The sequence below is a fragment of the Sphaerodactylus townsendi genome, linkage group LG04 (genome assembly GCF_021028975.2).
Source record: "Sphaerodactylus townsendi isolate TG3544 linkage group LG04, MPM_Stown_v2.3, whole genome shotgun sequence".
In the NCBI taxonomy this organism is placed as follows: domain Eukaryota; kingdom Metazoa; phylum Chordata; class Lepidosauria; order Squamata; family Sphaerodactylidae; genus Sphaerodactylus; species Sphaerodactylus townsendi.
This window is the reverse complement of record NC_059428.1, coordinates 121278241-121302010: the sequence shown is the minus strand read 5'-3', so window position 1 is coordinate 121302010 and position 23770 is coordinate 121278241. Positions and strand designations below refer to the sequence as shown.

Below are 23770 nucleotides of genomic sequence, written 5' to 3'. Positions count from 1 at the left end.
CCTGCTGCCTGCAGGGCGGGCAAGGATGGGGCTGGCAGCTCGGTTCGTGGAGCCGCAGTGCAAGGGCAGAAGAGCCGCATGCGGCTCTCGAGCCGCAGGTTCCCTACCCCTGCTCTAGACCATGCTGACAAAGCATTTGAGGTGAGAGAGAGGTCATAGAAACCTGGTCACTGTAAGAGACTCCCACAAATTCCCTACACATTTCTTTTTACATTTTAAAAATGTATTTATGCCATGTTTTTTCTCCACATTAAGGAGCCAAGGCAGCCTACAACATAGTTCAGCTTCATGACACCCACCTTGGTAGGCTGAGCCTAGAGCGACGAGCCCACGGTCACTCAGCAAGCTTCTATAGAAGAGTGGGGATTTGAGCCTGGGCCTCCCAGTTCCTAGTCTGACACTCTAACCAGAACACCACGCCAGCCCTCCACTTCATCAGAAGTCATTCAGAATATAACAGGGTAACCCAGCAGAGTGTGGATGTGAACCGGGGTCTCCCAGTTCCTAGGCCAACACTGACTAAGGGTACCACGCCAGCCCTCCATTTCATCCTATGTCATTCAGGATACAACGGAAGCAAAGGAAGATGAGAGCTTCCTTGAACGGGCATCAAATGTTCCATCTTGCTCCGTTTGCTGTCAAGAACCAGGCAAATGCCTTAGGGGACTCCTCAAGCGGAGACATTGCAACTTCTAGTATTGAGAATACAGCCCAACGTGCACCTCCTCACACTCCATGCATGCAATTTCCCCCCTGAAGCTTAACCTTCCCCAGGGGGCAGGTGAAGGTGTCAACTGCATATCCTAACTAGTGTCAAAAATCAACAAACGATGACAGGCGGGGGCACGAGGGAGTCCTTCGTTTCACCTGATGTCACAGAAACACTGTCCATCCCCAGCCATTTTAGCGCCATGACATCTATAATAGGTTGTCACTGGGGACAGGAATACGTTTCTCACTCCCCCTTTCCTAGCCCCTTTTACAAGTGAAGATCTATTTCATGGATTATAGTAAGCTCAACACCTCTTGTGACTGATTTACATCTTCTTCGGAATGAATACATAGCTGAGTTTTCTTGGAGGCGGAATACCAAAGGGAGGAAACTGAACTCCTCTCATGGGCAGTCTGAAAAGGCCAAGTGGAAGCTGCAGGGACCTTTAGAAACACTTTGTTTTCTTGGAGTCAGGAGTGCAGAATACACCATCAATGACAAAAACCAGGTCCTCCTTTAAGAGTCAAAGGAAACTGAGAAATCGCCTGCTTTCCAAAGACCAAAGAATGTAAGACTGAAACTGGCTCTCAGCCACACAAATAAGATTTGCTCAAACCCACTGGTTTGAACCAAGGTCTCTAAGTTCCTAGTGCAACACTCCACCCAGCATACCATGCCAGGCCTCCATTTCCTCATATGTCATTCAGAATATGATGATGTGGGTACTTGAGAGAGCACATATATTCCTTCTTGGGTACTGAAGTCAAGATAGGGGGAGGTGCCTGACTGTCCTGCCCCATTTGCAGGCGAGGGGTGTGTGTGCCCGGAGGGCCTTCTCAGCAGTGGCCCCTGTACTGTACAGTGCCCTCCCATCACAGGCCCTCCAGGTGCCCAGTCTTCTGGAGTCCCAGTGCTTGGCAAAGACTGACCTCTTCACCCAGGTGTTTGGCTGATCTGCCCTTCCACTAGAACGAGGGGACCTCAAGGTGTCGTATACAGTTTTTCTCTTTTGAGGGCAATTGGGGTGGGAGATTTAGATTTTAGAATTTTTTTAATTGTATGAGATTTTATTATGGTTTTTATTGTAACCCACCCTGAGACTGTAGCAATAGGGCAGGGAATAATTCCTAATCATCATCACCATCGACATAGCAATACCTGGTGACAGCAGGGTCGCTGAAAAAGAACATGAGGAGATCACTAAATACCACGATTTGAAAATCGAGCTTCCGCATCTATGGCACAAACCAGCTGAGATCGTCCCAGCGGTAATCGGCACCCTGGGTGCCATTCCAAAATCACTAGGGCTGCATACATCTTCAAATCGACAAAATCAACATCTATCAGATTCAGAAGGCAGCCCGGCTGATATCCGCACAAATACTACACCGATACATTACAACTTCCTAACCCTCTGGGTGAGGCTCAAATTGTAATGAAAGGCCAACAACCAGCTAAAGCCCTGACAGCTGTGATATTAAACAAAAATCATAACAATGACAGCCCCTCTGAATAATCAACTAAAACGTGACTCAGTTCATCATTTATGTATATGTGAAACTTAACATTTGATGGGGACTTAAATGGGATCCATTAGGGCTCAATGCATTCTAAGTTTTGACGGCCATTCCCTGACTCATTTTGTGACCTTTGGGCAAGCTGCTCTCTCTTTATCCTCAAACATCCCATCTATAAAACAGGAATAATCACCCACATTGCAGCGATGGGTGAGATGGTACTTGGGCACCCTGAGAAGTGCTGCACCGGGGATTCAACACCAGGTCGAACAGCATTAGGTGAATGGCATTAAGTTTTTGCATACTGAGCAAAAAAATGCCAATGGAAGAAATGTGTAATATGTTTATTTAATGCAAGCCGCATTAGCGGCAGCATTTCCTTTGCTTACTGAGGGGAAGTATGGCACTCTCGAGGGCAGAGTTGCTTAACAAGTCTCTCCTGGAAAAAAGATGAACCGTGTCTTCCAAACCCTTCAAGAACCACTGATGATTTAGAAGCCACAAGGAAATGGTGACTTAGAGGGCAGCAACAGCATATGTCAATGGAAGTTTTATTAGCTGCTATTTCAACCAATTTTTTGAGAAGTGGATGAGTATTGCTCTGGGAACTGGAGACAGCCTTTACAGTTTCATGACCATGTTACTGCATTAGTGATATTCATGGTTCTCATAGTAAAACCAACTAAATGACCAACCAAAAAAATCACATGACTTGCCCTGCTCCGTGGACCCCTGGAATAACCAGAGGCTTTGAAGTTTTGTCTCCCCACCACCACAGTGGCCCTGGGCTCAACTGATACTTGGCAAATCCGGTGTATGTTACTTTCCTCCTGTGTCTGCCAAAGCAAGCAATAGGTCAGATATCTGATGGGTTCCCATACATAGCCAGTAAGCCATGTTTGGATCAGTAGGTCGTAAGTTTGTCAACCTAGAAAAATATTGTATATCACGACTTACATTTCCATAGGGCATAATAGCACTGTAGGATGGCCATTCTTTGTTTCATTGGTAACAACAACACATACTGTGTTTTGGTGGGTTGGGTTGATTCAGTTGTTTGGTTGGGGCTGAGAGAGTTCCAAAGAACTGTGACTAGCCCAAGGTCACCCAGCGGGAATGCAGAAGTGCAGAAACACATCTGGCTCACCAGATAAGCCTCCGCCACTCAGGTGGAGAAGTGAGGAATCAAACCGGGTTCTCCAGATAAGAATCCACCTGCTCTTAACCACTATACCAGGTTGGATCCTGCCAGTTCCCACCCATTCATCTCACCAAATTCTCTACCTTTCCACAGCCCACAGTCACAACTGCCTTTTGTCCACGTTGGTGCCATAATTCCTGCAAAATGTTTCTGAAAGGTCAAAGGGGAAGAGCCTTCTTCCTGGGCTCATCTGAACTAAAAAGACAGTTTGGCTGAAACCCCACACCTTCCAGCAGGCAGTCAACCTCACTGCAATATCAGGTACTTCAACAGTTAAAACATGCTTGATGAATAATACATGGAAGATTTTAAAATATTTACATACTTCTGGGGCGATCGACTTCCAACCTCAGCCTTCAGCCGCAAGTTCTCCCTCGCAAGGCCGCTGTTTTCAAACCTCAGTTTCTTGTTTACCTATATGAAATGTAGTTTTTTTTAATTGACTAAGCATATAGCAGACATGCACAACAAACAGATGATTTTGACAAGAGAAGCTATTTGTTTTGTGATTTTTTTTAAAGAAAGGGGTTCTATGGAAAGCAGCCACCGTTCACTCAGATTCCCTTCCCGCCCCGCCCCCCGGCCCCAGCAGGGACACCACTTAAAAATTACCCTGGGAAATGGTTTGCAAAAACTGAATAGAGGAGAGATATTTTTAATTTATACTCCCCAAATATGCCGCAAGGCTCCTATCTAGGGAAATAAACAGAGCCATGTTAGTTCATCCCGACAGTCATTAAGGGGATGTACTAATGGCAATTCCATGTTTCCCACCCACCCCTCCCCGTGACTAAATACTTTAAATGCATTAACATTACAATGTGCAGGTATCAGCAAAATGAATGTTGAGCAGTTTCCTTACTCTTCCAAGCAGAACGTGATTACCCAGTTTTTTTCTTTTAAAGAAGAAAACAGGCAACAGAGCGCTAAATCCACACTGACAACTCATTTGCCATGTCTCTTTGGTATCACTTCTATAACACTGTGATTAATCAGTATCTTGATTTACAGGCATGCTGTATCTCCAGACAGAATCTGTATTGTTCTTTCCAGGTATGGAATGACATCTTCAACTCTCATGTGCCCTCTCCCCCTCTTTGGGAAGGGTCACACTATGGTCCTTTATTTAGAAAAAGGAGGAGTTGAGCATCCCTCACTCTGGTTGTGGTGGGCTTTCCAGGCTGTGTGGCTGTGGTCTGGTGGATCTTGTCCCTAACGTTTAGCCTGCGTCTTTGGCTGGCATTTTCAGAGGTGTATCACAGAGAGAAGTGTGCTACACACTGTGTTACTCTGTTTTCAACCTAAGTGGGACCTCTTCTCTTGCATAAGAACCACTTTAACACACACCCACACAGATATTAAGGAAAAAAATAAATCTGAGTGTTGTGGGTTTTCCGGGCTGTGTGATCTGATTTTGCTCTTAATGTTTGCCTGCATCTATGGCTGGCATTTTCAGAGGCATACATGGAAGATGTACAGTTGCATGTTGTGGGTCAGGAGTGTGGATGCAGGATTGATAGTTGCTTATAACAAAATTGATAGTTGCTTATAACAAAATATATTAAAGTGAACTTTCAGCATTTCTAACACTGACTGAATACTTTCTATGAAGCACATGAAATCCAATTATGAATACCTATGGCTTGTCTCTTTCTTCTAGTACTAAGATTTTTTTTCTTAAAATAGTAAGTTGTGTTTCTCTGCAGCACAGCATGGAGCGAAAACTACCAGACCACTGCCACACAATCCAGAAAACCCAAATCAGCCAGTTGATTGTGGCTGTGAAAGCCCTTGACAATATAGAAAAAAAATCGCTACTAGCCATAAGCAATTTAGGATGCTTTCCAGCTGTTACTAAAGAGTATCATCTTATGGTTATTTAACCAATTAAAACATATGATTAGTCACTTGGAACCAATCAATCATTTATTTAAATGCATTTGCCTAAAATGCAAAGAAAGGTGTATTTTTTGAGTTTCTGACAAGCAGAGGAGAATAGCAATTTAACATGCAAGAGTCACCTCTCATAAAAAAGGCAAAGTCATCCTTTGGACACCACAGAAGCAAAGTAGTTTTAAAACAGAGTGGGTTTCCCCCAACTCTCAGTCACACTAATCAGATTTGCTGAAAACCACTGCCAATTAAGCAACTAAAGCTTTAATTGATTCATCGACCCTTGACGTTCATGCGTACTTAATATTTCATGAGCCGCTCCCCCTACTCAATTTGAATGCATCAATTTTCGTGCTTTGGGTCTGTGCCATTGGTGTGCTTTGAAAAAAGCAGAGAAAGCAATACAGCACGGGGCCATTAGGATTAAGATAGCCTGTGGGGCTTAGATGGGGAGAAGAATGGCCGTATGCTATTTGGAAGGGCTGCCTGAGGCATAAGCCATTCAGGAGTGAGGGCATAAAGTCATTCAGGAGTGAGGGTCACCGTCATGTGATCCTATGATGCAGTTCATGAGGGAGGAAGCCATTCAATAAAGGTGTTTTGGAGTTGAGGGTGTTCTTGGTCAGTCAAATAAGCAGTCATCCAGCTGAGCAGCATCACAACTCGATTTTGCTGCTCGATCGATCCAACAAACTCTCCAAGATCCCACAGCCCACCTACCTCTGTTAGGCAACTGCCCAGTTCGGAAACGTTTATTACCTCTGTTAACTTTTCCAAGTCATCGTTCGCTTTCTCATACATCTCATTCGCAGCCTGAAGCTTCTGGGTCAACGTTGCCAAAGTCTCAGCGGCAGCTTTGTTCCCATCCTCCGAGAGAAGAGGACCCTCCTGATCTTTGTCAGAAACGTCCGGAGTTGCAGGATGCAAAATGGATCTCAGCTGGGACTCCAAGCTCAAGTTTTTGATTGTCAGCTCCTCCAGCTCTTTCTGCAATGTTTCTATCTCATCCTTCAAATAGGAGAAGACGACGCAAGTTAAAGAACTGGAGCAGCCACCAGTGTTTAGTTCTCATACAGGTTTAACAGACCATAATACAGAGCAAGGTACATAATCAAGCCCAGTTACATCTAGGGCACAGGTGTCAAACTCATGGCCCTCCAGATGTTGGAGGGCTGCGAGTTTGACACCTATGATCTAGGGCAGTGATGGTGAACCTTTTCGAGACCGAGTGCCCAAACTGCAACCCAAAACCCACTTATTTATCGCAAAGTGCCAACGCGGCAATTTAACCTGAATACTGAGGTTTTAGTATTGGCTCCGAGGCACACGTTTAGTATTGGCTCCGAGGCACACGGTTGGCTCCGAGGCACACGTTACTCAGGAGTAAGCTTGGTGGTAGTCGGTGGCTTTGCTTTGAAGCAACCGTGCAACTCTTCCAACGGGTGAATCACGACCCTAGGAGGGTTTACTCAGAAGCAAGCCCCATTGCCAGCAACCGAGCTTACTCCCAGGTAAAGGATGGCGCTTTCGTCCTTCGCACAAAAATCAGCGGGGTTTAACCGCTTAACAGGGTTACCTACACTGCTTCCCCAAAACTAGGTCTTAGGTTTAATGCTAATAATTGAGCCCAGCGGCTCAGACCAGCCTAGATGTGTGTGTGTGGGGGGGGGGGGAGAGCGACTCTGCGCGTGCTCACAGAAAGGGCTCTGAGTGCCATTTCTGGCACCCGTGCCATAGGTTCGCCACCACTGATCTAGGGGCTCAGAAAGTCAAAGAAATTTAACAAAACTTGGCACTTATTTATAAAATATATGAATATCTAAGATTACAGTGGTGGCGAACCTTTGGCACTTCAGATGTTATGGACTACAATTCCCATCAGCCCCTGCCAGCATGGCCAATTGGGAATTGTAGTCCATAACATCTGGAGTGCCAAAGGTTCACAATCACAATGTTAGAACATACTTCTGAAATACAATGTACACACTTAATACCACATTTAAAAGATAAACTTACAATATTAGACATGTTATTTGTCATAATGATTTATTCAATTAGTTATCTAATAATACACGAATGGCGAATAACTTGAAGATGTAGTTATTGAACATTTGAACTTTTTATTTTGATACAACAAAATATAAAATTTTAAATTTAAGGTAATGAACAAGCTGAATTAGCAGATAAGAAATTAGATATTTATTGTCCATTAATAATCTGATTAAGTACTTTTCATATGTTTAATGTATATTACAGTTACAATCAAATCTAATGTTAATGAATACTTTTCATATCTCTGTAAACAATTGTTACTCTTTTTTACTTCTTATTCTTTAATGTTTATACTCAAAAATTAACAAAATATATACAATGTTGTATTGAATTTATTGTAAACATTTTATTGCTGAATCAATAAATTTAATTTTAAAAAAGAAAGTCAAAGAAACACTCAAACAACAAATTTGGGACTTCTATCTGATGGGATGGGGTTGAGAGGCATCCTACTGAAACATAGCCACCAAAAAAACCCTCTCCTCCTGGCAAAGTACCTAATAACATGTTCCTAAATACTGAAGAATCTGTACCCTGGCATGCTTTAATGTCTTTCCCTCAGCCTGTCCGGAAAGCAGGTACTTTTGCAATCTCGATATACTACAGCACAGGTGTCAAACTTGCGGCCCTCCAGATGTTATGGACTACAGTTCCCATTATCCCCTGCCAGCATGATGCTGGCAGGGGATGATGGGAACAGTAGTCCATAACATCTGGAGGGCTGCGGGTTTGACACCTATGTACTACAGGTAAACCTATGTCAAATGGGAAAGGTTGAGGCTATAGAGCAGGGGTTCAAAACCTTCTTTCACCCACATACCCCTTGGCAACCCATTTCCCTAACACTGTACCACCATGTTGGTGACCCAAACACAGACACAGGGTTTGCATGGGAGAGGATGGTGTCTCGGATAAACCTAGTTATCTACAAGGCATGTGAAAAAGAGAGTAAAGATCAAGGAAAGAATGTCCCTTTACAGCATGGTAACATACAGCAGGCTGAATACTTATATTCTGCAGCAATTTCACTGACAGGAATGTATTTCAATCACCCAGATACCATCAGCCTACAATGGTGCAGGAATGCATCTCAATCAACCAGGTGCCATCCCTGACACTAAGAAATGGTGGCATCCATCACTCCACCCAGAGAATGGAGCTCTGAACCACAGCACCTGTTCATTCATGGGTATTATCTGGTCACATAAAGTGCCACGACAGAACAGCGAGAAAGCTCGAGAACAGACTAAAACGAAAAGAGGCCACCCCGTGTCCACCACAACCACAACACTGTAAACCACAACTCTGACACTGCCTTTGCGCCCCCTTACCTCATATTCTTTGTGAAGGAGCTCGAGCCGGGTTTTGCGCAGCTGTTTTCGGACCGCAGGGGTAAACGCGGGGTTACTTTCACTGGTTCCTCCTGCAGCAACACAAACATCGCAGTTTAAGATCCTTTCTCCTCTAATTTCACTCCGGCCTTTTAAAAAAGTTTCCCTTCGAGCCCTTCCCATCCAATTCTGCCAGAATGCATAAAGCATTGCACCCTTAATAGGTAGACATTTCTCTCTTGGGCAAGGGTTGCCTGAACCCACTGGGATATCTTGACAGTTGTGGTAGAATGCAAGAAAGCCAAGGTACACGAGCAGAACTTTTTATTACATTACCAGGAAGCACCTGGGAATGTCCTACAGAAGCTTCAGCAACTACAGGAGTTCAGGTATGCATAAAAGGTAGGTTGAGTAGTTGTACCCATTTCACTGATTATGTAATTGAAGCCCAAGGACACCCATTTTCCCTAAACAAGGCGGCTTCTGAAGCTCTTTGAAGATGTCTCCAAGTTAAACAGTAGAATGCACCACCAGCTGGCACCAGTTCTCAGATCCCAACCTCCGGAGAGATAATTGTGTATTCTAAGAAAGAGTGAACATGCTTTCTCTGACTTGAATCAGAAACCTGAGCAGATTTAGAGACATCCTGATCAACTGCCAGACCATTACAACTTGGGCTGAGAGAGAGAACTCCTTGGTGATGTCCCGATCCACTGCTGCTCCTTTTACACTACAAAGGTCGCTCTGAGTGGCAGAGGTGGGACAAAGGTACAGGCAAGCTGCCCTGGAGAGTAAAGAAGAATTCAAGGGACAGATATGCAAGAATGTAGACAGAAACACTTTTAAGTGCACTAAATGCACACAAAGCACAGTGCTTCTGTATTTGGAAGGGCCAGCATTCACCGATTAAATGCCCAGCTGCAGAATTCTAAAAGCCTGAAAGACCAGAAACTTATTTCGCCGAAAGTAATAGACACTTGAATGTATGAGTCTCCAATAGTTCTGTGCCTAGAATGGCTTGCATAGAGTCAAAGGGTTGGAAGGGACCATACAGGCCATCCCACTTAACACATGCAAATCACACTTGCAAATTGCTCCTTTAATACTTTTAACAAATGCAAATGGTTCTTTGTCCCACCCTGGATATTTCACAGGTATATATACTCCACTTGCTTTACTGCCACCAGATCTTCTGAAGATGCCAGCCGCAGATGCAGACGAAACGTCAGGAGAAAATACTACTGCAATAGGCCCGGAAAACCCACAACATCCTAGTGATTCCGGCCATGAAAGCCTTCGACAATATATTTTATTTTACTTCTGATCGTTGACAGATAGAAGCACCTAGCACACTGGTCCTTGAATGGTTCATGGACTGCCAACCCATCTTCAATGGGTCGAATAGCGCTAAGGGGTCCCAATCCTATCATAGCTTTAATGTGCCTTCCAGGGCTGGGCGACCTTGTTGGTTCCTCAAAGCTCTCTCCCTTCTTATTCCCAAACGTTTGTGGCAATGACATTGCTTGTGTGCACCCAGTTATGCTGACAACGGGAAGCACAGATCCAAAAGCATTAGATGCACTTGACTCTGGACATCTACATTAACTCATCATGACGACTCTACTTTTGACATGTCCCTTGCTTTGTAGTGGCAGCTGCTGCTAAAGTATCTTCATTGTGAAACTCAAGGTAAGCTTTGGCAGCCATTTTGTGGCTGGCCCGGTCTCTTGTGGAAGCCATTTCGTGGCTGTGTCAGAATTCCAAATGTGCCCACAGATTCAAAAAGGTTGGGCACCTCAGGCTTCCAGAATGTGGTGCCTCATAGTAGGACTCTCCAATAAGAGATCCTGGCAGTTTTTCACTGAGGAGCTAATTTCACAGATTCAGGGTGAGTTCTGTTTTCACCACCTTCCCTCCCCAGCTTTGGAGATCCATAATTCGACAGGTGGGGTTTGGAAATCTGTGGTAGGATCCCTGAACACCTGAATGTGCCAAGTTCAGTGGAAGAAGGCAGGCAGGCATACAGTTCAGAGGCTGCTTCCTCCATTAGATTTCCCCCTACTTTTCTTTTTCTATCTTTTTACTCCTCAATGGATCTAATACGCAAAGGAAAAAGGCTGTGCCCCCCTGATCCAGAACATACTTAAGGACAAGATCCAGGATACTATTTTACCAATTGTACTTTAAGAATTTGTGTCTATGTCTCAGTACTATCGAATGTTGTGAGCTACCGTAAGCCCTGTGACCACGGGGACAGGCATGGTATAAGTGTAAAACAAACAAAAATACATGAAGCTGCTGTATTGTACTGCTGTAGCCGACCAGCAATCTATCAAGATCAGTACTGTCTGCTGGTAGCAGCTCTCTAGCATACAGGTGTCAAACTCGCGGCCCTCCAGATGTTATGGACTACAGTTCCCATCATCCCCTGCCAGCATCATACTGGCAGGGGATGATGGGAACTGTAGTCCATAACATCTGGAGGGCCCCAAGTTTGACACCTATGCACATGTCAGTCAGAGACCAGATCACCTCCTATTTGATGCTTTGAACTAGAGATAACAGTGATTGAACCAGGGAAGCTTCTAGAGGCCAACACAGCCACGGCCCCTCTCCAACAAGAGGGGTGCAATCTACGGAGCCAGTTGTGTTCAGGCAAACCCAAGATTCTCATGTTTCATCTCACCCAGAACTGGTAAAAACATAAGCAGGGGTCTGCAAGAAAAAGCACGGAACACCACATGAGGCTCGCTAGGAAGATTTCAGAGAAGTTGCCTTACCTATGACTTCCTTGCAAGGATTTTCAGGTGTGATGGGGATCCGACAGGCAGGGCACTGGCTATTGTTCTTCAACCACACCTCGATGCAAATGGAACAGAAGACGTGGTGGTTGGCACAGATGACCGGGTGGCGGACCTTGCAAAGGACAGGGAATAAAAATTAGTGACTACCCATTGACTTGCCACGAAAAGTGTCTGGGGAATATATCTGCTTTCAAGGATCAGAACCAGGGGGGCTCATTATGCTAAGCTCAATTGTTTCCCCCCTCCTCCCCAAAATACTCCAATACAAGTCAGTAAATATCTTTCTATGCCTATACCTCTCACTCGTCTTTAAAAACTCAGATACAGATATTTAAATCCAGTGGTGGGATTCAAATAATTTAACAATTGATTGTTTACAAGCACCATTTTAACAACCAGTTCTGGCGAAGTGGTGCGAACCTGCTGAATCCCACCACTGTTTAAATCTTTCCTTCCAAGCTGGAGAGCCAGCATGGTGTAGTAGTTAAGAACAGGTGCACTCTAATCTGGAGAACTGGGTTTGATTTCCCCTCTGCCACTTGAGCCGTGCAGGTTTATCGGGTGAACTAGATTAGCTTGTGCACTCCAACACATGCCAGCTGGGTGACCTTGGGCTAGTCACAGTTCTTCAGAGCTCTCTCAGCCCCACCCACCTCACAGGGTGTTTGTTGTGAGGGGGGGAAGGGAAAGGAGTTTGTAAGCCCCTTTGACTCTCCTTACAGGAGAGAAAGGGGTGATACAAATCCAACTCTTCCTCTTGCTGGAAATCAGTTAGTTACTGGTACACTGCATTTTACCTATTTTAACACAGCCACTGTTGACAACTAAATATGCACACGTCGAATCAAAGGCACAAAACAATATTAGAATATTTATTTAGTGAACCTAAACCCCGCTGTTCTTGCCGAAGCCGGCTCAGAGCGGCTGCCAACATATACATACAATACAAGCATAAAACCAATAAAACAATAAAAACACCTTAAAGTAAAATCCAGTGTAGGGTGTAAATACCAATGGCAGCAAAAGACAACTACTAAACAAAGGAGAGGGAATACTAAGAAAAAGCAGGGTCAGCAAGATGACACAAACAGTTGCTGCCCTTAACTATGGGCCTGTTGGAACGGTTCTCTTGCGCAGGCCCTGCAGAATTTAGATAAACCCCGCAGGACCCTCATCTCATTTGACGACATGTTTCACCAGGCTAGGGCAAGGGGCAAAAAGGCCCTGGCTGTAGTCAAGGTCACCTGAACATCTTTTGGCCCAGGGATCACCGGCAAGTTGTTATTACGACAGTACAGTGTTCTCTGGGGCACTTGATAGGCCTAGTGGGTAAGAACAGATTCTCATTTTTCTGAATATTTCTATGGGCTGGGTTTGGTAAGCATTTCTGCAGGTGGAATTCCACAAGCATGGCACTTCTGTGCAGTCATATACCCTTCTGTGCCATGTACCCTTCTTGGTCCATCAAGGGGGATGAGGGAAGGGGGTTATCATCTGCTTGTGGCCCATCCGCCCTGGGGAGGAGGCGGAGAGAGGTGGAGGGGGAAAGAGGTAGGGTCTTATCATCTGGTCTTGGCTCACCCACCTGGCCATGGCACACCCACACTGGGGATGGGAAGGGAGGAGGAAGGGGCCCATCATTTGATCATGGCCCAACCACCCGGGGAAGGGGAGGGTATATCCTTCAATGACTATTACCATGGAAGCTAGATGGAACTGGCTGGCAGGGCCAGTGATCCTGTCAAAACCCTGGTTAATCTCTGGAATGAGGAGATGGCTCTGGTGCTTGACAAGACGTCAGTTGTCTTCTCCCAGTGATGGAATCCATCTGGCTTACCCAGGAGGTAGAGACAACACAGAAGTTGGGATCACGGCTACAGCCCTGATGACAGAAGATCTATGCCTGACCAGATCAAGCCGCAATCTATGTAGTGGAAAGACTGATGGGGTTGAATCCCAACAAGAATGTCCACCCATTTATTTAGTTAGCTTCAGTTTCCACCCTTCCTCTCGTGAGCTCAGGTGGCTTCTAACATTTCCTAATAAATACAATAAAACCAGAATACAATCAATGTTAAAATTTAATCTAAAACCTGTGGGCGACAGATATATAACCTCTTATCCAGAACTGAAAGGAGAAGGGAGTGTTGGAAAACCATAGCTGCCTCAGCCATATGCCTGGTGGGACAATCTGTCTTACAGGCCCTGCAGAACTGCATCAGGGCCCTGGTCCTACTGGACAGAGTGTTCCACCAGGTCGGGGGCAAGGCCAAGAAAGCCTTGGCCCTGGCTGGCCTCAGACATCTTCCGGGACCATGTCAGGGAGTGATATTCACCGATTCTACCCATCCATGGAAGACTTCCAATTTCCCCTAAAACTATTTGTGGGGTCTCTCATCTCCCGGGATCAGCATTTGAGGCTGAAGTGAAAGGTGGGGAAGTCTGACTTCTGTCAATCAAAATCCTTCCACCCGTGAACATTGTAGATGGAATCCAACCCACTGGGTGTATGAAATTCATATCTGAATAATAAATACCATTCCATAGTCAACTTTGAGAACTGGAACCCCTTCAGACTTGGGGTTCACGTGTGTTTTTACATTCATTGTTATGGTTGATACTCAGTTCTATCAACCATTTAACATTCACAGGGAAAAATGCACTGTCCACTGAAGTCAATAGGTTTAGAAGAGTACAGCTATATTTAGTCTGCACTGTCCCTATATAATTCCACCCAGCTATCTTTGGCTGATGGGATGTCATGAGGTTCGACTGTGTCCCCTCACTCTGTTTAACGTCTACAACAGAACTGTTGCCAGAGATCATCCAGGGTCATCCATATGTCGACAGAGTGGACTTTTCATCTGAACCTAGACAAAAGCCTGTGATACTGGAAAGCCAATCTGAAGTCACTGTGGGACTGAACAGAAGCAAGTAAACTGAAGGGAAGATGGATATATCATTGGCCAGGGACAAGACAAGTGGTTCAGCATATACCCCACTTTTCTCTTAGGTTTAGGAAGCTCCTCAAGTATCCAGACAGTGAAAGTAACAACTCTACCCAAGCTTTCGTTCTGAAGCCTCCACGTTTTGTGTTCATACCAGTACAAGGGATACAGTTTTCTTATAGGGGGATAAACATAAAACTCATCCCTGAAGCCCAAATTCTGAGCCATATTTATTTCACACAAAGTCCAAGGTGAAGGATCCCTGGACACAGGTTTATAAGCAACAGCTTTTAAGTTTCATTTATACTGGTTGCAAAATTCACAGGGCAAAAGGTCTGCCAGTTGGCTCTCTGCTTCCTCACTGCCACCAACAAAATTAGACAAGTTCTCCCCAAAGGAAAAGAGGCTTTATCAACCCTGCTGAGATAGTCCGACCACTGGTAACTACTGAGTACGATACACTGCAGGACAAAAATGGAAAATAAAAACTATTGTACCACAGAGAATTGGGCTTTAAGTGTTTGGGTCTTTAACAAGATGCTTATGTATTTTCCTAAAGGAGCAAACAGTTTACAGAAATAAGTTTCTAAAAGACATTACTAATAAGATCTCTCTCTCATTTAAAATTCCACTTGCACTCAAGCACTGGGATTCAATAATGTACTAACCAGAAGTTTTGCTCTTCATAACACTACTTGGCTCACTCCCAAATATGTTTGTTTCAAACCTCGTGAAAACAACATCAACAAAACAAGTTCCAAAATGTCACAGTGCTTCCATAGGCAAAAAGAACAAATATTAACCCCGGGGGGGGGGGGGGGGAGGGAAAAATGAATTGTTCTGCTCATGACAAACATATGTGACCCTTCATGATGAACTGTTCCTTGCTGTTTGGCAGGCATGACAAGATGGCTGCTTAAGGGGGTGGAGCCAACCACAAGATGTCAAGGAGGGAGACGATGAATAACTCCACTAATTACTCACCAGCATTTCAGACAGAAGTTGTTTAGCAGGATACCTTTCTAAAATAACATGTTGTTTTAAAGTATTTCCTTGCATGCACAAAGCTTACCTTCGCCTGTGTTATGGTGGCAGCTGCTACAAAAGGAACTATTTTAAAAGTCTGTACTTCTGATCACACCTCCAACAGCCAATCAGAAGCCTTGCTCGGCAAAGTCCCACCTACTGTAAATCACTTGGCAGCCATCAGCAAAGGTGATGGCTCTGGTCCCAACCTAAGGGAATGCTCTCCTGGAGGAGACCAGGGCCCTGTGGGATTTGGTACAAGATAGAGCTGTCCTACCTGGCCTACAGTTGAGGCAGAAATAAGATCTGTAAGGAGCTCCAGAATATTTTGGCCACCATCTGCTCTTTTCCTTCCCCTGTTGCAACTAACGTGTTCAGTTAGAACTGACTGTCATTTATTTTTGGGAATTTCTAATCCATTGTGTTTTTTTTAAAAAAATAAATAAATTATGGAAGCTGTATTTACATAAAAATGTATGAACTGTTGGATGTGGCCCTGAGTTCAAAAGGGGATGGGCAATATAAAAATCTAATAAAGAAGAAGAGTCTTGGATTTCTACCCCACATTTTTCTTCTTTAAGGAGACAGAAGGCGGCTTAACTGTGACTGGCCCGAGGTCACCCAACAAGCATCATGTGTAGGAACGGGAAAACAAATCCAGCTCACCAGATAAGAGTCCACTGGTCATGTGGAGGAATGGGGAATCAAACCCAGTTCTCCAGATTAGAGTCCACCACACTTAACCACTACACCAATTAACCATAGAGACCCAAGTCTGTAATGTTGCCAGAATGGCCTTTCTCCATCTTTGTCAGGCCTGGATTTTATGGGTTTTGCTTTGTGTAAATTCTTTTACTTGCTAGCTCGCTGCCTGCCAAATGCTAGGTGTTTATCTCCTTCTTCTGGTGCTGGCCTCTGAAGGCCACTTTCTCAAAACTACTTTCGCTCTGTGTTTGTTGTTTGAATGAGAGGGGGAGGGGGAAGTTTTGTTCATATGATTCACTGCTCTGCTCGTCCAGCAGAGGTGTCTTTGATACTGTACTTGATCTGACTTATGCCTGCAATAAAAAAACCTTTGTATTCTACAAGCGTCTTGTTGTCTGGTCAAGGGGATCGTGACACCTGACTACTTTTGCCTTACCTCATCCTGGACCTAACGGAACGACAATAATTCAAGCAATGGTTACCTCCAGATTTGATCACTGTAATTCACTCAACGCAGGACTGCACTTGAGGTTGAATGTGGTTGCATGGGTTCTCAATGAGGACTTTGTGGAGAGCACATATACAACCAGCGCCTGGCAGCTACACTGGTTCCTGGTTGTTTTCGAGGTCAAGTTCAAGGTGTTAATACTAGGGGTGGGCAAAAGTATTTTCCATTTCTGGGTTTATGAAACCTAGACATTTTTGAAAAACCTGGGGGGGAAAAGCCAACACTACACACCAGCTTGGGGCAGGGGAGGTGTTATTAAACCAGAACCTGAAAATATGCCTGATGTTGGGCTCCACGTGGATCCGGGAGGCAGCCCATGCCACCTACTGCCAGCAAGACCCACATGGAAATCACAGGCAGGTGCCGAGTTGAACGCTAGACCCAGCCAGATGGAGCCCAGAATTCAACTGTGCCTCCAATCTCCATGTGGACTTCAGACTCAGAATGCACAGATCGCCTCTCCACCTTCACTCATCTGAGCAAGGAGCAGCAGTGGGGTAGTAGTTAAGAGCAGGTACATTCTAATCTGGAGGAACTGGGTTTGATTCCCTGCTCTGCCAGTTGAGCTGTGGAGGCTTATCTGGGGAATTCAGATTAGCCTGTGCACTCCCACACACGCCAGCTGGGTGACCTTGGGCTAGTCACAGCTTTTCGGAGCTCTCGCAGCCCCCCACCACCTCATAGGGTGTTTGTTGTGAGGGGGGAAGGGCAAGGAGATTGTAAGCCCCTTGGAGTCTCCTACAGGAGAGAAAGGGGGATATAAATCCAAACTCTTCTTCTGCAAGTGCCAATCGGCAAATAGGCAAAATCAACAACTGCCCATACATATACCATCCCCACTGCATCCTGTACGTTGTGAAATAGTCTACCTTAGGTCAGGAAGCTCCCATGCTTCCAGTTTTCTGCAAACTTTGCAAAACTGAATTTTTTAAGAGGGCTTTTCTATGCAGGCAATAGGGGAGCCTTGTACATAATGCTTCTCAAAGTTCAGTAGATAAATTACTGTGGCCTGTGGCCTGTGCTACTGTACAAAGCTTGATATGGGTTAGATCAAGGGTGGCCAACCTATGGCGCTTCAGATGTTCATGGACTACAGTTCCCATCAGCCCCTGTCAGCATGGCCAATTGGCCATGCTGGCAGGGGCTGATGGGAATTGTAGTCCATTTACATCCGGAGCGCCATAGGTTGGCCACCCCGGGGTTAGATCCTATTGTGTATTTTTGCATCATTTAATGTGTCTTGTTAATATTTACACCTTGCCTTAATTACATTTTTTACATTTCTGGTTGATACTACAATCCTAACCCTATTGCATGGTTTCTGAAAATCTCATCCTGTAGATTGTATTGGTTCACCCTGTTTAATCTGCCTTGACTTAGAAAGGCAGACAATAAACTATATCAATGAATAAATTTCATATGACGCATCTGAAGAAGTGAACTTTGACTCACGAAGCTGATGTTTAAACAAACTCGGTTGGTCTTATAGGTGCCAGTAGTTTTCTGTTTCACATCAGCAATGTCCAAATTTAAGAGCAAACTTAATTTTTTTAGGCTATTTCTGCTACATTACTGAGAAAGACAATATTAAAAGTGGCATTTCCTTTACCACTAAGTGGTAACTTGCAATTAGTAAGGAAAATGTCTTGTGCTTCTTTCAATACCCCCAAATACACTGAGATTTAGTAGTATGTAAACATTATTTAATCAATTGATTAAACAAACAAGCAATTAAGAGACAGGTTACCAGGCCTCTAAAATAATCTTCAATTTGACTGACAGCTCTTGCGTTATGACCCTTCAACACACAGTATCTATGCAGATGAAAGCTACAGGCGGTTGGAAAGGGTTTTATGGGCCATCTAGCCAAATGCCGGCTCAGTGCAGCAATCCACCATCAACAAATAGCTGTCTGGCCTTTGGCTTGAAAACCCCATTTTGAAAGAACCAACCTGATGCTTCTAAGGTCACAACTACAGTCCTACGGCCTGATCACGTACGATATATTTTTTTCAAATTTGCCAGTAAGCATACTTATATAGCATCATCCCAAGCAGATTTACAACTTTCTAAAACTTTAAGTCAATAAGTTTAGAAACCTGTGACCAGAGGTGGGATCCAGAAGGTTCTCACCAGTTCCCGAGAGTGGGTTACTAATTATTTGTGTGTGCCGAGAGGGGGTTACTAATTGGGTCCGCTTTTCTATCTCCACGCCCTCGCCTCCCCGAGAGGCATACTGCCTTTGAACGTGAAGGTTCCATATAGCAATTGTGACTAATAATGTAACTCCCTGAACTGGGTTAATCCCTTTCAGGTACTGCAGTTCATTGATTCTCAGCCTTTCGTACCTTTTATCTCACCAGTCTCTATCAAAGAACCTGTGTGTTTCACCATTGCTGTGTTCAGATTTGTGAGTTGGGGCATTTTCTATAATGTGATGATGATTTAGAAATGACCTGGTGCAAAAAAAATTTTTGGGGTCGTGGTGGGGTGGCTGCCCATGCCCCCCATCCAACTCAGGTTTTGCCCAGGGCTCAGGTATGCCTAGGTACGCCTCTGCCCCCTTTGCTGAGGGGGGTGGGCTGGCGAGGGAACCTGTTACTAAAATTTTTGGATCCCACCACTGCCTGTGACTCTGGTTAGGACTGAATATTTAGACACCTGTCATTCCTCAGCACATCTTTTTACACTGCTAAATGGTCTGCTTCTAGCCTGTGGACAATTTTATGACCATGGTTTTCGGCTGCCGAGTGGTGGTCTATGCTGTTTTTATGCCCTGGCTCAATTTTACAGCTCTGTTTCCACCTTATGAGCTGCCCCCACAAAGTCTTCAGAAAGGCGGCCTATGCGTTTTCCTAAATAACATATTCATGCTATTGCTGTCTTAATCTTTTGACTGATCTAACAGCAAACAAGTCCCATAAACACTCTGCATACAAACATCAACATTTGAAATGAACACACCAGCTTCCCTGTCACTAGCCTCAGCACAATACAATGTTCACTGCTGAATTTATTAATATTGATGCTTTATACTAAAGCAAACTCCGTTCATCCCTTTGCCTCCTATAAGCGTCAGTGATCTGTATGCAAAATACATACAATCCATGGCACAACTTGCGATTTTCTTGTAGTTTCCAGACCAATATGCACTGTCACACTGGAACACACAGCAATTCACGTACAGAATCAGTCTCTCTCTCTCTCTACATGTGCATGCAACCACACACTTCTGGTGCATTCCCCCAATGGTAAAAAAACAATAAATAGTTGAATTCTTGCTGTCCTTTACTAGCACTGCTGCCTGAAGCGTTCTCACACTGCCTGGACGATAGTGGTACGGTGTAGTAGTTACTGTTTTAGACCAGGATGTAGAAAACCCAGGCTCGAATCCCCTCTCTGCCACTGAAGTTTGCTACATGACCATGGGTTATTCACATATTCCCCACCTAAACTACCTTACAGGCCTGTCACCAGGATAAAAATGGAGAAGAGAATAACAAAAGCCATCTTGGGTGCCCACTGAGGAAAAAGGCTGGGTATAAATTAAGTAAACAAAACAAACAACATCTAGGCTAATCCCACCATGTATGTATTAGCAGAATATCACATAATGTACACCTGTCCTGAGGGAACTGTACTGGCTCCCTATTTGCTACTGGGCCCAATTCAAGGAGCTGGAGCTGACATATAAACCCCTATATATCTGGAGGAATGCCTCCTCCCAAACAGACCAGCCCAAGCTCTGAGAACTTCAGGAGTTTAGGCATCCGGCCAAGACCACTCTCTGTGCCTGAACATATCACTGATCCCTTCTGGGCTGTACCTCCCCCTTTTTTGGTACCTGATCTTGCCTGTACCTGCTCACTTTTGGTTTCAGCCTCAGCCCAATTTTTGAAATTTGCTGGAGTGAGCTTTCTATGGGGGTGGTTGATTGTGTTATTTTAATGAGGTTGGGTTAGAGTTGTGTATGGTTTATAAGAGAGTCGAAGGATTTACGATTGCATTTTTATAGTTTTTTATGACTGTTCCCCGCCCAGGGACTTTGGTGATGGGCGGGAAACAAATGTACAGGAAATAAAAAAATAAATATTTCAGTCTTTGGCCAAAGGTGCTGGTGAAGGTCCACTGCAAGATCAAATGCAAAGCTTTGAACAGAACAACTGTACAACTGAGACTTTCTTTGACACAGCAAGTTCGGACAGCTAGTTAGATGCTACTGGCCCTCTGAGAAATATCCATAATATCAGTGCCGCAAATGAAAACAAGGTGCTCATTTCACTATACCCTTACGGTGGGTGGGCCTCAAACAGATGACAGGCCCTTCCTCCCTCCTTAAGCCTTCCCTTCAGGGTGGGAGGGGGCATGACCAGATGACAGATCCCCTCTCTTGCTCCCCTCTGTAACCCTTCCTTTAGGGTGGGTGGGCCACAATCAGATGATGGCCTCTTCCTTCCTTCCTTCCTTCCTTCCTTCCTTCCTTCCTTCCTTCCTTCCTTCCTTCCTTCCTTCCTTCCTTCAGATGACCAAAGCTTCCACATTGCGAGAGACTTCAGAATTACAGACTAGTGAAGGTGGAACTTGCCAGCTAATGATTTCGTCATTAGATGAATAGCTCCCCAGCAAATCTGGAAAGAAAAGGTGGCTACAGTTCTATCTCCAGGACCAAGTCACATTCCACTCGGGGCCACTGGCTTTCAAACAAACCCAAACGTGACTGCGCTGCAGATATCTAATCAAGCAATTCTCCACAGAGATACTTCAGTCTAAGCTCAATGAACAGGCTCGGCCTGGAGTAACTTGCCACAAGACTGCGTATTGTAGGACTCAAGACCACAAGCTGTCCACAGGCAGAATTTGTGCCAAACTAAACGTGTGGCAGGATTTACCCAAAGAAGTCCTCAAATGTATTGTTACAAGAGTGTGTGTGTGGGGGGTGGGGGGTGGGGGCAGTCACAACTCACAGGAAAAACAGCCAAAAGTCACCCTAGAACTGAGTTACCCCTCCTTAAATGCAAGAAGAGCTACCATGTTTCATCAAGCTCCTCTTTAGAACTGGGGAAGGGAAGAAAATGGGAGGCATTCCACTGAATTTGAATCTGTTTATTAAGGTTTGAATCTATATCCACTGGCCTAGTCAGTTACCAGAAGGGAATCAGCCAGCACCTACTGTAAAAATCCCAAACAATCTAAAGTCACTAGGATGTTGTGAGTTTTCCAGGTTGTATGGACATGTTGCAGTAGTATTTTCTCTTGACGTTTCGCCTGCATCCGTGGATGGCATCTTCAGAGGATCTGGTGGCAGTAAAGCAAGTATGTACCTGTGAAATACCCAGCATGGGAGAAAGAACCATTTGCAATTGTTAAAATTTGCAACTGTTTGCACCTTTAACACTTTTAACAAATGCAAATGGTTCTTTCTCCCACCCTGGGTATTTCACAGGTATATATACTCCACTTGCTTTACTGCCACCAGATCCCCTGAAGATACCAGCCACAGATGCAGGCAAAACGTCAGGAGAAAATACTACTGGAACAGGGCCATTGCGTTCACATCCTACATGTGAGCTCCCAAAGGCACCTGGTGGGCCACTGCGAGTAGCAGAGAGCTGGACTAGATGGACTTTGGTCTGATCCAGCTGGCTTGTTCTTATGTTCTTATGTTCTTAACACTGCCATATAACCCAGAAAACCCACAACATCCTAGTGATTCCAGCCATGAAAGCCTTGGACAATTCAAGTCAAAAATCACCTTAGAGCTAAGTTAATGCTATTTAAACCTAAGAAGAGTGACTAAAGTTGATCAAATTCCTCTTCAGAGCTGGAGAAAGGAAGAAAACTGGAGGCACTCCATGATATTGAAATCCATTCAGATTAAGGGGTGAATCTATACTAGTTAGCCTAGCCAGTTACTAACAGGGAATCTACCAGCACCCATTGTGAAAACCCCACACTCAGGAACTAAAACCCCAAGTCAAGCAAACAACAGGAGTAACATACACATCGCTCAAAACAAACCGGGGGGGGGGGGGGGGGCAAGAGTATTTGCTTCCCTTTTGCTCTATTTTACCGCTCAGGAATAATCTCAAACAGAATAACACGCGTCGCAGTAGCCCCCCAATCTTACCCAGGGCGGAACCCTCGAGCGAACACCCTGGAGCCGACCCGGGCCTCCCTCTGACGCTGCAATCTCGAAAAGCGACCCAGACAGCAGCAGCACGAGCTTTGCAGCCAGTTGGACCAGAGCAGGGTCTAGGAGCGTAACGTGTGAATGCTCATGCTACACGTGATGGCTTTTTTTTTTAAAGTAAGGGGTAGGGAGATAAATCTGTCCGTGCAATCCGCCTGGCTCTCCTGCGAGCCCCATGCCCGCTTGCAGGGAGCGGCGTGGGCGCCAGCTCCTCCCCGGCCCGGCTTCGGGTCTGGCCCCCCCCACCGCAGGTGTCAATTACCTTCCCCAGGCAAATGTGGCAAGTGATGGGCAGCGTGAGCGCGAGGGTGACGCTTTGGACGTTCTGAGCCATTGTGACGTTTCCGAACCCCGCGAGCGCGGAAGTTCCAATCCGCGGCCGGCAAGCGAGGCCAGCGGCAGGCGAGGAAGGCGCGCCCTCCTACTCTCACGCGCTGTTCAGGCTGAGCGTACGGCGAGCCGACGAGGCCAATTTTCCTGTCGAAGGCGCTTTTCCAGGAGGAGGAGCCGTCAGAACCATTTGCATTTGTTAAAAGTGTTAAAGGTGCAAACTGCGCATGAGCGACGGCCGGCTTCCTCTTTCTGGGTTTCGCCTCTTGCGTGGCGATGTCGGGGAGAGGAAACGCGCGCGAGGTTCGAAAGCTCACCCCCAAGTTTACTCCAAGCAAGAACTGTTGAAAGTTTACCCCCTAATAATTGATTTCGAAAGTTTACCTGGAATAATTGTTTTTGAATGTTTATCCCCCAAGAACAGTTGTCAAAAGTTCACCCCCAAGAATTTGTTCAAAAGTTCAAGGTCACCCCACAGGAGCTATTGTTGAAAGATTCCCTCCAAGTTCACCCCCAAGAACTGTTTACGGAAGTTTATCCCCAACAACTAGAT

At 45.1% G+C, this 23770-nt stretch overlaps 1 protein-coding gene across 1 annotated transcript in view; it reads right to left on the bottom strand.

Moving 5' to 3' along the window:
* Positions 1 to 23321, bottom strand: part of OBI1 (ORC ubiquitin ligase 1) — a 29069-nt gene extending 5748 nt beyond the window's left edge. Inside the window, exons 1-5 of the mRNA XM_048495082.1 lie at positions 23150 to 23321; positions 11487 to 11622; positions 8707 to 8798; positions 6083 to 6331; positions 3756 to 3844 (exon numbers count right to left, since the gene is read on the bottom strand). Of these exons, the coding sequence (XP_048351039.1) occupies positions 3756 to 3844; positions 6083 to 6331; positions 8707 to 8798; positions 11487 to 11622; positions 23150 to 23221 (638 nt within the window). The 5' untranslated portion in view covers positions 23222 to 23321. The remainder of the gene's footprint in view (positions 1 to 3755; positions 3845 to 6082; positions 6332 to 8706; positions 8799 to 11486; positions 11623 to 23149) is intronic.
* Between the last annotated feature and the right edge of the window lie 449 nt (positions 23322 to 23770).